The sequence below is a fragment of the Temnothorax longispinosus genome, chromosome 8, assembly GCF_030848805.1.
Source record: "Temnothorax longispinosus isolate EJ_2023e chromosome 8, Tlon_JGU_v1, whole genome shotgun sequence".
Classification (NCBI taxonomy): domain Eukaryota; kingdom Metazoa; phylum Arthropoda; class Insecta; order Hymenoptera; family Formicidae; genus Temnothorax; species Temnothorax longispinosus.
Window position 1 is genome coordinate 11,258,358 of NC_092365.1, and position 18,093 is coordinate 11,276,450.

An 18,093-nucleotide genomic window follows, 5' to 3' on the forward strand; every position below is an offset into this window, starting at 1 on the left:
AACTGACCAAAAACCATGGTCAAAATTAATAATGTCTCGATGATTGATCCGGAAAAAAGTGCTGTGTGAATCTGACAAACCAAGTTGGCTCACAGTTTTTCAATGTTCATATCGAAAAGACGTTATATATTGCCAGTCACGGTCGATTTAAATTACTTAATTGTTATTCTATATACTGGCGAAAGAAATTTATTATTCTGTTTATTATACACCGTCGACCTAGTAATCGGTGCTCCATCTTATAGTTGTTATTGCGATGAATATTACTACAGCCTCAGTGGTCGAATTGGCACGACGCCCGCACGGTATACGGGAGGTTCCAGGTTCAAACCCTGGCTGGGGTAATATTTTTCGCAATAAAATTTAAAAACTATTTAATTTAGAAATTACATCAACTGACCAAAAACCATGGTCAAAATTAATAATGTCTCGATGATTGATCCGGAAAAAAGTGCTGTGTGAATCTGACAAACCAAGTTGGCTCACAGTTTTTCAATGTTCATATCGAAAAGACGTTATATATTGCCAGTCACGGTCGATTTAAATTACTTAATTGTTATTCTATATACTGGCGAAAGAAATTTATTATTCTGTTTATTATACACCGTCGACCTAGTAATCGGTGCTCCATCTTATAGTTGTTATTGCGATGAATATTACTACAGCCTCAGTGGTCGAATTGGCACGACGCCCGCACGGTATACGGGAGGTTCCAGGTTCAAACCCTGGCTGGGGTAATATTTTTCGCAATAAAATTTAAAAACTATTTAATTTAGAAATTACATCAACTGACCAAAAACCATGGTCAAAATTAATAATGTCTCGATGATTGATCCGGAAAAAAGTGCTGTGTGAATCCGACAAACCAAGTTGGCTCACAGTTTTTCAATGTTCATATCGAAAAGACGTTATATATTGCCAGTCACGGTCGATTTAAATTACTTAATTGTTATTCTATATACTGGCGAAAGAAATTTATTATTCTGTTTATTAATAAATATAATTTATTCATGTCTTCTATTTGTCCACAGAATATCGGCAATTCTATTTCTTTTATCATTATCCGCTTCACAAATGGCATTGTCTTCATTCCGGTTCTCATCCTCATTTTCAGGTTCGTCGTCACTTAAATCGATTTTATCATTACATCGGATACAAATATTATGCAGAACACAAGCAGCAATAACAACTATTTTCATTTCGTTCATGAGAGACATATTTAAATATTTTAATCTTCTAAATCTACATCTTAGTCTTCCAAATGCTTGCTTAATGACAATTCTCTTTAAACTTAATTTTTTATTGTAAAACTTTTGTCTTTGAGATAAATGCCCATTATCACGGAATGGTGTTAATAAATAAGGTTAAAGTGTATGCAGAATCTCCTAAAATATGAGCTCCTTCTGGTATAAGTGTTGGATTTTCTGCAAGTGCCTGACTAATTGGACTTTCTCTCCACATTCGAGCATCATGAGTTGCACCGGGCCATCCAACAAAGATGTCAATAAATTTACATTTTGCATCGCACATCCCTTGTAAAAGAATCGAATGGAATTCTTTTAGGTTATAATAACTCATAGCATCGTCTTTTGGAGCTGGAATTTCTATATGCATTCCATCAACTGCACATATCACGTCTGGGAAACCATTTGGTCCTCTGAGCTCGTTAAACTCTCGTCTTATATTTTGGAATTCTGCCTGATTTGGCCAGTATAGGTGTTCATTTATCATATTACACAAAGCACCGCATTCATCGTAAAATAATTTATGTACAGTACTTGGGCTTAAGTTAAATAGATTACTAACTTTTCGAAAAGAATCTTAATTTCCTAGTAACCACACAGTTGACAATATTGCTTTTTCCAAAGGTACATTAGGATGACCTCCATTATTATTATTATTATTAGACTCAAGAATAGGACCAACTGCTCTTCTGACAACCTAATATTATTAAATTCATTTTAAATTATTAATTATATAATATAATAAATATATACATATATACAATTTATATACATTTATTACATTATATCTATATACACATATAATGTATATATATATTATTAATTGCATTAATAAAATATATTAATAACATATATTAATAACATATATATTAATAAAAATATATATTTATCATATTTAGTGTTATTATTATCAATATTATTACTGTTATTATTAAATTATTATTTTAAAATTATATTATTATAATTTAATTTTAAATTACAATGTTTCTAACGTATATATGTATACTTACTTCAAAAGAATCTCTCGTGAGACGAAAATGTGACTGAAATGTTTTGTCATGCATTACAGAAATTGTATGAAAATAATTTTCTACTTTCTGCACTTTTATACGTTTCTGCTCCTGCATGTAGACAAAAAATGGATGTAATGTGTGCGTGTATATATTTAAAATGTTAAATTAATAAATTAAATTAATAAATTAAATAAACAATATTAACATCATCCAATAACAGCAGCTCTTCATCAGAACTAACTTCTGATGATGAGTCAGAATCTGAGCTATTAATGAGATCCATAGCTTGATCAATAATGTTACGAAAAATTAAATCGTCCATTCTAAATCTATCCGCCATTTCTGAAAATTAAAATTTATAAATAAAATTTGCTTAAAAATATTTAAAAAAAATTAATATGTTACAATATATACAATTAAAATTCATATACATAACCTCTTTAAATAAAAAACAAATATTTTCATAATATGATTTGTGTTTCTGTAAAAAAGTTCTGTAAAGTAGTTTTTGGTGTCTAGGTGTATTAATAACTTTAAATCTGAATGTGGGACACGTAGATATCGAATTCGAGGTATTAATACACGTAGACACCGAAAACTACGGAGCGCACTATGTGGACCTCGTCATCGGCAACGTGGGACACTTAAACATCGAATTCAACGTATTATTACACCTGGACACCGAAAACTATGGAGCGCACTATCTGGAACCCGTCATCGGCAACCTGGAACACGTGGACATCGAATTCAAGGTATTAATACACATGGACACCGAAAACTATGGAGCGCACTATGTGGACCTCGTTATCGTCAACCTGGGTCACCTAGACATCGAATTCAAGCTTAATTCATAAGAATCGACTTAAAAATTCCCTAGCGGCAGAATTAAAATTATGTCATGGCATAATAAAAATTCGCTGAATTAAAATTATGTCTAGACATAATAAAAATTGGACGAATAATAGTAACCTTTTGAAAGTAGAGGTTTTAAGCTTGAAATTTAAATTTTATTCATTTTTAACAAAGTTACAACTGCTCAAATTTTGCCTATTTTTAAAGATAAATTTAGTGTTCCTTCAATTTTTGTGAGAAATGTATAATTTACTTTTACTTAAATATTATTAATTTTTATGTATTTGTTGTTATTGCTAATTTTGTGAATAATTAAAAAATAAAAAATTAAAATGTTTTGCAGATCCTTGCTTAACACTATAAAATAGGTAATATCAGTACAAAATTACTTTTTTCAAAAAAAGTAAAAAAAGTGCCAAGTACACGCAATGTATTTTGTAAATTCAAAAATCTAACCTAAGTGGTAGCTTTATATCTTTTTCACAAAATTATATTATCTAACTTAACTCAAGTGACATGTATTTAAAAAAAAAAGATGTGAAATCTTTAATTTTTTCTTTACAAAATTATATTACCTAACTTAACTCAAGTGACATATATCTAACCTAAGTGATAGCTTTATATCTTTTTCACAAAACTATATTACCTTTTTTTTTGCGAGGGGAAATGCATTTAGGCATGTCTGCGCTCTCGGGGGAGAGACGCGGGGTATGCTGGATTCCCGGCAGGCGACCCCGCCAGACTACCAGCTAAAACCCCTTGGTGTTCTTGCGCGTCGCCAAGCTGTGGGGGATTGCGGGGTCGACTCACATTCACCGCGCCCCCACTGACGTATTCGCCCACCCCCTTATTTTTGGGGGTAGGCCCCTGCGCACGTACAAGGGGAGGGAATGCATGCCCTTCCCCTAGCTCAATTGTTGTGGACGAGACCGCGGAAACACCGCGCGGTTTCGCCCCTTCTCTCGGGCCCCGACCGGGACCCCGGGCGTCCCCGCACCCGAGGCCCAAGACCCGAAAGAAGGAGCGGTCGGGGGATGACGTCGGTCGCTCCCCCAGATGGCGGCAGTGAGAGTATATCTCACCACCGCCCCGCTCCTTTGCACGGCCGAAAAACTTGTTTTCCGGCCGCTCCCCTCATCGGTCAGGGGAGGGGATCTTCTGAGTAGAGAGAGAGGGGGTGAACCGCCCCCTAGGGGGCAGAGCGAAGCCCCCCCTCCCTCCGCCACTCTCGCCGTTGACACGGCGGGTGGGGCACCGATACGGGAGGCGAGTTATCCGTCGTCCCGCACCGGACCCCGATCATTGCGGTAGCCGGGCGTGCGCTCTGCGGCGTGCCCCGCCTCTTCTCCTCCTAGCGGGATGGAAGAGCGGGTCCGTTTCCCTTTCCCGCTCTGCCTCCACCTTCTGCAGCATAACGTGCTCGCAGAAGGAGCAGACCGCCTTTCGTTGTCTCTCGTCGCTAAGAACAGCCTTGTCAAGGGCCTGCGGCGAAAGATCCGCGCCTATCTCCTGCACCAGGACATGGCGCTGGGCGTTCCACGCCGGACACTGCTCAACCGTGTGTTTCGCCGTGTCCTGGTGCGCTCCGCAATGGTGACACAAAGCGTTTTGCTCCCTTCCGATCCGGTGCAGGTACTGGCCGAAGCAGCCGTGGCCGCTAATGATCTGCACCATTCGGAAGGTGATGGCGCCCCGCCGCCTATCCGCCCATTCCCGTAGCACGGGGCGGATAGCCTCCACGACTCTGAGGCCGGCCGTAGGATTGGCCAGCCTCGCCTCCCACAGGTCGAACACTGCGTCGCGGAGGTGGTAACCCGGCCAAGACGCACGCCGCCTCATAGGCGATGGTGCGGTATCCCCTGGCTATCCGTGTGGCAACGGATTTTTGGACGCCCCTGAGGTGCGGAAGGTTTTTCCCTTTTCTCAGGGCGTCGTGCCACACGGGGGTCCCGTACAGGGCCATTGACCGCACCGCGCTCTCGTAGAGTCGGCGGCAGCTTCTACCCGGTCCCCCGATGTTGGGCATCAGCCGGCTCAAGGCCAAGGACGCGGCCCTTAGTCGGGGGACAAAGCAATCGAAATGCGCCTTGAAGTCCCAGCGGCTGTCGAGAGTCAGGCCCAAGTGTTTCATACTGTGCCTGATCTCGATGCGAACGCTGTCGATCCGCAGGTAGGCTCCTTTCGGCGGCCGTCGCCGAGGCCCGTGGAACCACATGGCCTCGGTCTTCTCCAAGGCCACCTTCAATCCCAACATGCTGATCCTGCGCAAAATCTCCTCCGTGCCAGCCGTGGCGAGGCATCTTGCCTTGTCCCAATTCACGCCCCGGGCCAGAAGCACGGCGTCGTCGGCGTAGCAGACGAGCTCCAGGCCCGGGCGCAGGGCGACCCGAAGGACCCAGTCGTACCCTATGTCCCACAGCAGGGGACCTAAGACTGACTCCTGTGGGACTCCACAGCTGACGTCCCTGCTGTAGAGGGTACCGTCCCGACCCACGTAGGTGATCTTCCTACTTTTAAGGTAGGCCCCGATCATGGCCCGGAGGTAGGAAGGCACCCGATGGTACTCGAGCGCCTCCCTGATGATTCTCCAGGGCAGGGTGTTGAACGCGTTCGCGATGTCCAGAGACACCGCGATCAACATCCCTCCGTCGGCGACGGCCTCGTCTGCAAGGGCTTTGACGCGTAAGATCGCGTCGATCGTCGACCTGCCCCTGCGGAACCCGAACTGCCGCTCCGACAGATCAAGGCCTTTCCGCTCCAGGTGCTCGACGAGGCGGCCCGCCACTATCCTCTCGAATAGCTTGCCGACCTCGTCGAGGAGCACTATGGGGCGATATGCGGAGGGTGAGTCCTCGGGGCGCCCCACCTTCCGAAGAAGGACCAGTTGGCCTTCCTTCCATCGCTGGGGGAACCATCCTTTGCACAGGAGACCGTAGAAGAATCTCCTGAGCCTGTCACCCAGGGCACTCAGGGCGATAGCCCAGGCACGCCCAGGCACACCATCGGGACCAGGGGCGGTGTTCTTCGCTCTTATCCTTTTGATTGCCCGCACCATCTCGTCCTCGGTGATTTCCGGAACCCCCGGGTCGACGGCCCTGTCCAACATCGGGGCCTCCTCTTTGCGCTGGGCGGCATCTTCCTCTTCCTGGGACCGTGAAAACAACCCGTCCAGGACGCCGCTTAAGACCCGGGGGTGGAGACTCTCTGTCACAGGGGGCTCCCTAGTCCGGAGTTTATTCCGGACTATTTTGTAAAGCCGCCCCCATGGATCTCGATCGAGAGTCTCCACGAGTTCGTCCCATGCCTGGGCCTTCGCCCGGGCTATAGCCTGCTGCAAGGCTGTCCTTGCGACTCGGCAGCGCTCGTGCAGCTCGGCCTCGATCTCTTGATGGTCGCCACAGCGGCGCCGCCGTCTTTGGTGCCTGTTGTACCGGCGCCGCTTCCAGTTGCTGGCCTCCCAAAGCTCGGCCAGCTGGGGGGACCACCAGTACCTTTGGCGACCATCCGGGGGGCACTGACCGGTCCGGGGCATCGACGCGTCACATATGTCTTGCATCGCTTCGCGGAACCAGTCAGCTTCCTCCTCAACCCCCACAGGCCCAGCTGGGTTCAGCCAGACCTTCACGATCGAGGCCTCGACCATAGCCTCCGTGTCGAGCTTTTTGAGCGCCCATCGTGGTGACGAGAGGTGTTTCTGCGCTGGGCGGCGATCAGAGAGGGCCCTGGGAGGGGAGACCGTGTATCGAACGTAGCGATGATCCGACAACGTCTCCACCTCTTTGAGGACCCTCCATCCCCTGATCGTGCGCGCGACTTGGGGGGTGGCCAACGTTACATCGATGATGGACCCCCCGTTGTGTCGCACGCACGTGTCTACCGGCCTCTGCGCATCGTTGTAAACGGCTAGGCCGGTCTCGGCCGCCCACTCCACGACGAGGCGCCCACGATGGTTCGTCACCGGGGACCCCCATGCGTGAGATTTCGCGTTCATGTCCCCGGCGACGATCGCCCGGCTTAGTGAAAGATCCAAGATCAGGTCTCCCACTTCGTCCAGGAGCCGTTCGAATTGCGGAGCGTCCGCGTTCGAAGAGCAATACACCCCTATGATGGCCAGATTCGCCTACCTGACAGCCACGTATCCCTGTCCCCTTCTCAGAAGACGGAGGATAGGCGCGGCTGTCGTGCTCCTCCATGTGATGGCCGGCTTGCCGCACGTGCTCGCGTGCCAGTAGCGATCTGGCACGCGGTACGGCTCGGCGATCACCCCTACGTCGATGCTCCACGCCGCCATGGCCTGCGTGAACAAGTTCTGTGCCCCGGCGGCATGGTTCACATTCGCCTGGAGAACGCGGATGGGAGCCATTATACGGCCGTATCCATCGCGTCCTCCGGCGGAACCACCCTAGGAGGCGGAGACGCCTTTGCGGTCGTCCATCGGCGTCGTCGATTTTTCGCCCCCTTCTGTCCTCGTTGAGGGAGCCTCTGATCGGGGTCCCCTTATCTCGGCAGGAGGTGGGGGAGCCGCGGATCTCGCGGCCTCATCCGTCTTCCTTTTCTTCTTTTTGGAGGGCGGCTTGCATGCCGGCTCCCCACATCTGTGCCCCGCTGGCCGTCCCAGCTCCGCGCAAACGGGGCAATTGGGGACGGCCGTGCAGCCGGCCGCTATATGCTCCGGCTGGCCGCAGCGGAAGCACGCACCGCTGCGATCCTCGTTTTCCGCTGCCGGGTACTGGGCCCTCGCGTGACCGAGGGCCAGGCACCGGTAGCATTGAACGGGGCGTGTCGGCAGAAGTTGGACTCGGGCCGTCGTCCATCCCACCAACAGTCGCCCCACCGCTGCCAGCCGATTGGCGCTACCGGGCATTGGGCCCAAACTGACCCCGCTCCCGAAAGGCCCGGACGAACCGGGCCAACCTTTATCTCCGCCGCGGCGCAGCCGCTGACCCTTGCCAGGGCGGTCGCCACCTCGGCGGGGGTCACGGATTCCTCGAGCCCAGTGACCCTCATCTCCGCCATTTTAGTGGGGCGAGTCACCCTGACACCGGTGTCAGCCAAGGTCTCTCTCAACTTTACCGCCAGGGCATCCGCCTTTGCCGCCCCATCTTCCCCGGGGACTTCAATCACTCTGCCACCCTTGAACGCTTTGCGCTTTCGGATGGCAGTGATCCCCAGCTCCTCGAGGGATATGACCTCTTTGGCCCTCGATAAAAGGTCGACGTATGTAACGCCCTTCTCCTCGGCCTCGGGCGGCAGCGTCAGCGCGATCGCGGCCGCCCTGGGTTTCCGCACCTTTATGGGCCAAGCCTCTCTCCCTCCGCCCCTCCTCGCCTGAGGAGGGGCCTTGCTAGTAGGGGGGCAGTCTTAGGTCCCATCGTTGAGGTCTTCTTCTTCCCCCTCTTAACCACCTCCGCCCACTCGTCTCCGGATGGCTGCGCAGAGGTGGCAGGGGTAGCAGCCCCACGACTAGTCCCTCCGCTCTTCGCGGACAGAGCAGCCGGGGCAGCCGAGGGCTTTGCCGATCCTTTAGGGGCCGACTTTTTGGCAGACCTATGCACGCCTCCCTTCACAGAGGCTGCGGGTCCCTCAGACGTGTTCTTCGGCAGCCGAGAGGGGAGAGCGGCCCCCCTCTCGCCAGCGGGCGCCCGTTTCTCGGATCACCGCCCTCGCTAGACTTCGACCCAGCCACCTTTTCCCCTTTTTTCCTAGGGGCCTTTGCAGTAGGGGGGGGGCCGCCTCCTTCGCAGCCGAGCCCCTAGGCGGCTTGAGAGGAGGAAAATCCTCCCCCCTCTTCGCATCGGTTGCCAAAGGCGGCCTGATTTTCCCCGGAGGCTCCGGGGGGAGGCGATCCTTCAGTGCCGCAAATCTTGCGTCCAGCATCGCGCCAACAGTGGCGACGATGCGCGCCATCATCTCGTCCCCTCCGTCCGAGCACGGTGGTGAAAGAGGAAGGGCAGAAGGACCAGGCTGCGAGAAACGGGCAGGAGAGAGGGAGGAATCGTCCCCCCTACCCTCCCGGCCCGATCCCGGCCACGCACGCTCATTTCGGGTGAGGAACCACGACCACTTGTTGAGGTCGGAAGTCCTCTGGCAGTCAGGTGACGGCGGCGAGTCTGTAATTGTTGCCTTCTGGCGCCCCCTGCTGCGCCTCTCCGCATCCGCAAATTGTTTGCGGATGTTTGCGAGCTTTTTCCTGAGGGAGTCATTCTCCTCCCTCAAGGCTGCCATCTCTCTCTCCAGCCTTTTCGTCTCCTCATCGGCTGACTTCTGTCCGAGGAGCGAAACTGCCTCGCGAATTGAGGCCGCTGCTTCTTTGAGGCCTCTTTGGAACGTGCCCTTCAAATTCCTCGACCTCTTGGAAATTTCCTCAACGGCGCGCACAACGAGACTCACCTTCTCGATAAGGGACGCTGTGCCCCCGTCTGTCCCGTGGTCTGGTGGACCCTTGGCCACGAGGAGCGGTCTGGAGGACCTCGTTTCTCGCGCTTCACTAGAAACTCCTCCAGATCCTTCACGGCTTCGGTCTTCGCCTCCGCCCATTCCAACTCCTTCAGCCTTCGCTCCATCTCGGCCTTACCCACGTAGCGGCCATGCGTGGGAGACCGCCCCCTCTTCCTCTTTCTTTTCTTGGAAGGGGGACTGTTCGACTGGATTTCGATTGACTCATTGTCAGGGTCGACCCGTATCACATCGGTGTCCTCATCTGCCAGGTCGCCCGACACAAAATCAGACGACACCACGGAGGCGGCGCTTAAAGGGCAAGGCTCTTGCGAACTCACCTCCCCGCGTTCGCTCATCGACTTAGGGCTGCGCAATTTGCCCTTTTTTACTGAAGCCGGGGGGAGAAACACCCCCGGTTCTATGGACCTTATGCATAGTCGCTCCTTCGACGAGTTGCGGCCTTCACCGCTGTTCACAGCGGTAGCTGATTCCGTTCCGGGACCCGCTGGCAACCCCGAAGTTAGCCCGACGTTCGATGACGACGGGGAGAGGCCGGGACAATACCCCTTCACCGCCGGGCCCTGGGGGTCCGAAACCCCTGGGCCGGTAAGTGTATTCTCTTCTACGCAACTCATCATGATTTTTGTAAGGGTGGTTTAATTTCGGAGTGACCTTCTCCTGGGCGAGTTGCCTTCGCTACGGCTAATGAGCCCCGCCTGCCCGGGTTTTATAGCGTTTGCCTTCGCTCCTACGCCAACCGTCGAGCCCAACCACAACGACGCGTCGTGCGGCCTCAACGGTCCCAGCTGTTGGACCCCGACCCGGAAAAACGTCCCAGCGGCTCCGGCAGCCGTCGCTCTTCCCCGCCTGGGTCCCAACGTGGAACCACAGAAAAAGGCCAGTCCTTGAGGGAGTCGCCGGGCTCCCATTCTTCCCGCCACTCCAGCCCTTGGGCCGGCGGCAGGAAGGGAGGACTCTTGGACCCCACTCCTCACCAACGAGTGGCCACAGCAGCCTCTGCAAGCAGGGAGCCCCCTCACCACGCCAAGGTGGCCCTTCACGAGGGGGAAAATTATATTACTTAACTTAACTCAAGTGACATGTATTTCAAAAAAAAGATGTGAAATCTTCATTTTTTTCTTCACAAAATTATATTACCTAACTTAACTCAAGTGACATGTATTTCAAAAAAAGATGTGAAATCTTTAAATTAATTGCGCCAATTGTAAAGAGAATATGTATATTGCTTTGAAAGATAATTGTTATGCAACTACTTTAAAGAAATAAAACCCAAGTGGTATCTTCGTATTCCTATTCAAGGGTCTTCCTATTCTAAACCCAAGCGATAATAGCTTTTTAATTCTCTTTAACAAATTTTTAATATTACAAAGAATCATTTTAATTACAAAGAATTAAAGAAGTAACAGTACAAAATAAAAATATTTAATTAAAACAAAAGAAATAAATTTTGCTTATAAAAAAACTTGGCGCTGCTTTTTTACTCCTGTCGCATTCTTCCCTAAATTATGTTTATTGTTTTTTATTCAATCAAAAATCTTAGTACTAATGTTTAAATTTTAATGTTTAAATTTCAAAGTCTAGCAGCGCCAAGTTTTTTTACAAGAAAAATTTATTTATTTTGTTTTAATTAAATATTTTTATTTTGTACTTTTTTAATTCTTTGTAATTAAAATAATTCTTTGTAATATTAAAAATTTGTTAAAGAGAATTAAGAAACTATTATCACTTGGGTTTAGAATAGGAAGACCCTTGAATAGAAATACGAAGATACCACTTGGGTTTTATTTCTTTAAAGTAGTTGCATAACAATTATCTTTCAAAGCAATATACATATTTTCTTTACAATTGGCGCAATTTAATTTAAAGATTTTACTTTTTTTTTTTAAATACATGTCACTTGAGTTAAGTAAGGTAATATAATTTTGTGAAGAAGAAAATAAAGATTTCACATCTTTTTTTTGAAATACATGTCACTTGAGTTAAGTTAGGTAATATAATTTTGTGAAAAAGATATAAAGCTACCACTTAGGTTAGATACATGTCACTTGAGTTAAGTTAGGTAACATAATTTTGTGAAGAAGAAATTAAAGATTTCACATCTTTTTTTTGAAATACATGTCACTTGAGTTAAGTTAGATAATATAATTTTGTGAAAAAGATATAAAGCTGCACTTAGGTTAGATTTTTGAATTTACAAAATACATTGCGTGTACTTGGCACTTTTTTTTACTTTTTTTGAAAAAGGTAATTTTGTACTGTTCCATGTTTACATGGCTCTAATGGACTCGAACCTGGTTCTTCAGATTACGAGTCTGGCGCTCTACCACTAGACCACACTGCCGCTTATAATATTTATTATCTTTTTTCAAAACTACACACCGCTACACGAATCTTCAGGGTCGCGCAGCAATACAACAGCATCTACGTAATGTAAACTAGAGAAGTAACATGTCTTTTGTATATTATATAACACATACCTGAGCCGATTTAGACGATTTACGAAAGGGCACATAATAAGCCTGTGTGCCCTTTTCCATCAATGGCCTCAATTATAACGTCCTTTAATTTGGACTCTGAACTTTATCAATTTTGTGTTTACATTTTACGAGCGTCTGCTTCCTTAACTCTTGATTATTCTTCTTATTAGTTTTTCTATATATACGGACAGAGATTAGACAAGGAAAAGAAAAATAAGAAAATACACATATGACATATGTAGGTATATTATACGTGGTCTGTCTAAAAAGTAAATAATGAAACTAAATTTTTTTTCTCAACAGCTGGTAACACTGTAAAAACGAAATTGCAGTAGACCGAGAGTTACGTTCATACTCTACCTTTAGTTAAAATTCTAATTTGATAACATTAACACATGTAATTTTACAATTATTTGTATAACTATATGTTTGGATAACGCGTCACGAAATTCTATGTCAAACTCCAGACAATACGATGGAAACATTTAGAAGTAAAACAGACTTACAAAGATCAAGTTCTATCCCGGGCATAAGGCATTTTTAGAAAGACGGTGATATTGTGAAGATGAATCTGGACCACCAATGACATAAACAATTTGGTGACTCAAATTCAAGTTATTTGATCACCATTTATTCTCACTGTTTACTTTTTAAGTGTTTCTGTCGTGTTATCCTGAAATTTGGCACAGAATTTGCTGTGTCAAACTTTGCATAACGCTGTTTGATTTTCTTGTGTTCCATTTTCGTGACGCGTCACTCAAACATACAGTTATACGAATAATTGTAGAATCACATGTGTTAATGTTATCAAATTGAAATTTTAACTAAAGGTAGAATATGAATATAGCTCTCGGTTTACTGCAGTCTCGTTTTTACAGAGTTACCAGCTGTTCAGAAAAAAATCAGTCTTATTACTTTTTATACAGATCACGTATATCTACATATAATTATACATATTATACAAATATTTATAGATATATGTTTTTATATAAAAAATTTTTGATCAGGCAGGAGCTTGTTTATTAGATGCTACGTACTGTATCATTTGCTTCATTTTTATTCAGGCTGCCTGTGTACACAATCATATACAATCGTATTAACCTTGCTACTAAATCACTTGTTTCGTAACTCTGTCTATTGCACTTCTCACTCGTTTACGCACTATTAAGGTAATTAATCCGTGACAATACTGTCAAAAAGTTAATGATAGACAAATGACATATAATATTTGGCTGGGATTGTCTGCGTTATGCATGTATGTGTGTAAGAATCTCATATGTACATGTATATAGACACTAATTTATGCTATTAGATTAAGTTCACTTCAAAGCTAACTTCAAAGGTTAACTGTCATATGCGTCCACCGCTAGTATCAGAAATTGTGTACTTTAATCAATTACTTTGAAACTAGACGATCAAAGGTCTTGTATCTTTGTAAGTATATTTTTACAAGTCTCTTCTATCGTTTTCTTGTTATTTTTATAAAAATCACAAGAGTAGTTTAATCGCTACAATTAGAAACGTGGTATCGGAAGCCGTTTTCGTACTTGTGATACATGTAAAAAATACTAACTTTGATTTCACTTATCTCAACTTCGGTACTTTCAATTTTTTTTCTAATTGCATAGGTATGTAAATCGTGTTTACATTAATATACTGTTCAAATTTTATGAGGTTTCCAAGAAAATGAGTTTACGGATTAACTACCTTAAATTATTTTATTGAATTCTTTATTCTTTGTGTGTTTAGATTGTGAAAGTCATATAACTTTTGGAGACGAGTTTTTGAGAATTTGGCCTATGCAAAAAAGTAACGACACGCAGGATATTCGTTTTTACGTTCGAGCTAGTCATAACATAGAAATACGATTGTATCAAAGTCCTGGAGCACTATTTCCTTGTGTCACAGTAAGATCAAAATTTCTTATGTTTATATATTCAGACTTCATTAAAAGATATAAAATATGAAAGCATGAACGGCGGTGGATATTTATTCTAGATAGAAATTGGACGTAATGATGTTACATCTCTGTCGTATCAAGAAAGTGAGAAGTCAGCAAAACAATATTTGAAAGAAGTTGTGATTAAAAGATTGATAGACTATTGGAATTGGAAGGAGTTTATTATTAGGTCAATATATATTTTAATTTACTTATTGACAAATGTTAATATCTCTCTGACATAACAATAAATTTTTATGTGCAATATTTGTAGCATTTTTGGGTCACATCTGCGTTTATTTTCGCAACGTACGCATGGGAGTGAAGAAATTATAAATGTAAATCATGATTTATTAATTACCCTACGTTGGTTTAGCGTTGGAAGCGATCAAACGATAGCGCACTGGACATTCTTCTGCCTACCTGATGGTATATATATTTTAATTCATGAATTTTTAGGACATTTGATACACTGAGGTGACATAAATCATGCGATAGCCGTTAATTGAGAAGTACATAGGTTTTCGACAGCAATAATCGCTACCAACAATTCTCTCAATAGACGCGGTTGCGAGTGGCCAACATCTCAACAAGCCTCACGACGGTGTATTTAATACATAATGGCCGCGCGTCATAAGTTAAGTAATTTTGAGCATGAAGTGATTGTCGGTACAAAGAGGTAGAGGTGTCAGATTAAGGACGCGGGTGACGGCGTTTTTCTCCCTTTCTTCGATTGATTGTGAGAGTTAAAACGAGCATTTATTTGTTATAAAAATATAAGGTACATAAATACTATTGTCGACAAATCACGATGTTAATAAATATTTATGTAACGAAAAATTAATTACTAATTAATAAAATGTTTCTTCTCCTCCCTCCTTATCAAACGCTTAACGTTATGTTACATAAAAAATCAATAAAGGACACCGCACACTTTTTATGAAGAAACCGGCTTCTGTCAAGTTGGTTAAATTGTTGATATGTGATTTCTTTTATGATGTTAATCAAAAGTATTAATAGGCGTGACCTCAGAAAAGCACAACTTTTGCGGATATTAATTAATAACTTGGATATAATAATTCATTAAAAAACTACTAGTCTATCTCTTTTAAACTCTCTTTTAGGCTCTTTTAGGTTTTGTTTTGTTAAAAAATCCGAAAGAAAGTTGCAGGAAGGCTCTAAAAAATATTTAAAAAATTAGATATATAAACATATAAGATATATAAACATGCCGCCGGCATCAGCATTACCCAGGGCGTACCACGCGGAAGTTGCACAGACGGACTTACACCCCTTTCTTGTCAGTCAGTCAGTCAATCAGGTCAATCGATTTGTCAGTCAGTCAGTTAATCAGTCAGATCAATTGATTTGTCAGTCAGAAAATCATTCAATGTTCTTTCGTAAAGTCCAGTTTTACATTTATTCAACATCAACAATTAAGTTTTCATTATTGAAGTCGTATCTTTCAGATGCGTCTTTGATATAATTATACAAAGCTCAACTGGGGTGCTTAATTTTTTGCTGATGTCTGACCCAGCTCAAATACCATAAGATACTGGCTACATGAGCACAATCCTATTGTTCTAGCACCTGACCTTACATGTGCAGTAATACCCCAAAATTGGCTCATTTTGAACATCCAACATTACCATCTTTATCATTATTGTTTGTAAACGCGATCCAAAGTTGATACCTTGTAGCGTTACGAAATCTGGAATATATTCTGATACGAATATGTCCTAGTTTATTTCTTTCCTCAAGCTTAAATATTTCGGTAACATCATGATGCAGTTTATCTTGAACATAAGATGGTGCTAATTTTATTTGATAAACTCCTATCGTTAATTATTTTAAATAATTATAATTAAACCTAAGAAATCCTGGAATATGATTTTCATTTAGATGAAACCACATAGCAATTCTACGTCCTAGATCTTCCGTTTCTACTCTTGCCTGTAACACATTTTCTGAATTTGATTTTTCTTTCATTTATTGAGCTAACTGTACTATTTTTCTTTTCATTAAAATTACATCATAATAATGATTTATTAAAGCGCCAGCTATCAAATAAAATTCCCGAAGATAAAGGACATGAGTTTTTGGAATAATACCATCAAGGAACTTGAATACAGTCTTTATGTGACCATTACGAACTACAATAATCCATCTCTAAATGGTAACAAGTCTCGCTTTGTTTGCGAATTTAATTGAGAGATGATGTTTTTTTTGCTTAAGATGCAGGCATTTTATTGCATACGTACACTAGATAATTAAGAAAAGAAACAACATCTTGATACTCACGATCAACGAGGAATATTTTTCCATCTTGGAACCAATCTTTAATACTATTTATGTTTTGATCCCCAATTTGTTTTTGAGGAATATCTACATCTTAGGACCAATCTTTAATACTATTTATGTTTTGGTCCAATTTGTTTTTGAGGATTGCAGCATCATTATTCTTACCATTAGCGAAGTATGGTCCGTGTATGTCCAAAATATAATCATCTGTTACCACAACAAGAACATGTTTGACTAGATGGCGTCCTTTATGTACAGAATATGATTGTCGTAGAGTCCTGTAATTACCCGATTTCTCTATGTAGGAATTTTGGATGCGCAAGAAATTTAATCCGTGTATTAAAATGATATATTTATTTTTATAACTGGTAAACAATTTCTTTTTGATTGACTCAGTGCCTTTTGGCACGAGACAAAGGTTCGTTATATTTTTCTCTCTTGATAAGAAAGGATTGGTTAATTTGGATTGGTAATGTTACGAGAATTGGTCCCTCCTCTTGTGGCTCTCTTCCTCGGTGGTTACCCAGGAAGTTTGGGTCGCAGTCTTCTGCTTCTATCGTTGAAGGTCTGCGTTGGGCTCTCCCGATAACTCTTAGGCGATAAGGATGGCAGCAGAGAAATCGGTGACTCTGGACGACACTAGATAAAACGAGGGCTGGTGAACCTCCGGACCCTGATGTCTCACGGAATGAGGTATAGCCTTGGAGGCCGTGTCTTTCTCGGCGGGGAGAAATCCAGCGGAGTCAAACGTCGTTCGTAGAATTGCAGAGAAGGATCCGTTAAAGCCTCAATATTTAGCGGCCAGATTGTTTTTAATTACGAGTTTCTTTATCAACCAAACGACGACTGTTGATAAAGATTAGAAAACTTGTATCGGCTTGCAAGCAAATTCAGTGTGGTGGTCGAGCTGTCAAATGGTCAAGCTATAAAGCGGCCACCACACTCTATATAACTATATGTTGCATCAACAATGACAAAAGTTTTACGATTCTCACCATCATCATTATATTATTATATAACTCCTTGGCAAAATCCGTTATGTGCCTTTTAATGAATGAATCTTTCACGTGTTATATTGAGTTATTTTGCAGAAATAAAACGTTTAATCAAAGATCTTCTGACGACGCTCACAGCTATACTAACCGCTTGTCGACTGGAATACTTAAAAATAATTTTCAAGAATTTATCTGATAGATCTTGGCATAGTTTGCATAAAAATGTTATTAAGTCCTTTTTTTTAACTAGCTTGTTCTTATTTCCTTCCTGAACAGAATTACAATAGTTCAAGAGTTCATCAAATTGCACCTTAGTCAGAGAAGTTGGGATTGTTTTGAAATCATTTTCTGATAAATTATCTTGATCAATAGAATTAATTTCTCTAACAGAGACTTTATCACGTAATGTTTGAAAGAAGTTAGTAACTTCAGTTTTTAACTTTATAGGCCTATTAAGAGATTTAAGTTTTTCGTATAATATTTTCAATAAAAGGTTTTTTATCATCAAAATACTGTTGAAATATTCGAACTGATTCGGGAAAGTAAATATTAGTATCAATGAATATTTGAACTCTCGCCTTGATACTATAAGACGATATAAGTTATCTGGTTTGTTATTATCAATACAACAAACATCAAACTTTAAAACCCTTAGAATTAGTCGAAGACTCTCAGGATCTTCTAGAGCTCCCAGATCTTTCCTCAAAAATTTATCACAATTAATGCGTACGCGAGACTTGCAATTGGCGGATTATTTAATTCTTTCATATATTGCGTAGTAATCTGAACTTTTTCTTTGTTATAATTCACCAT

General features: G+C 43.2%; 1 protein-coding gene across 1 annotated transcript in view; it reads left to right on the plus strand.

Annotated features, from left to right (window-relative positions):
- The window catches only part of LOC139818277 (uncharacterized), a 91,091-nt gene extending 76,486 nt beyond the window's left edge, over nucleotides 1–14,605 (plus strand). Inside the window, exons 3-6 of the mRNA XM_071786900.1 lie at nucleotides 13,795–13,952; nucleotides 14,044–14,174; nucleotides 14,259–14,413; nucleotides 14,547–14,605. Coding sequence (XP_071643001.1) covers nucleotides 13,795–13,952; nucleotides 14,044–14,174; nucleotides 14,259–14,413; nucleotides 14,547–14,605 — 503 coding nt within the window. The remainder of the gene's footprint in view (nucleotides 1–13,794; nucleotides 13,953–14,043; nucleotides 14,175–14,258; nucleotides 14,414–14,546) is intronic.
- The last annotated feature ends 3,488 nt before the right edge of the window (nucleotides 14,606–18,093 follow it).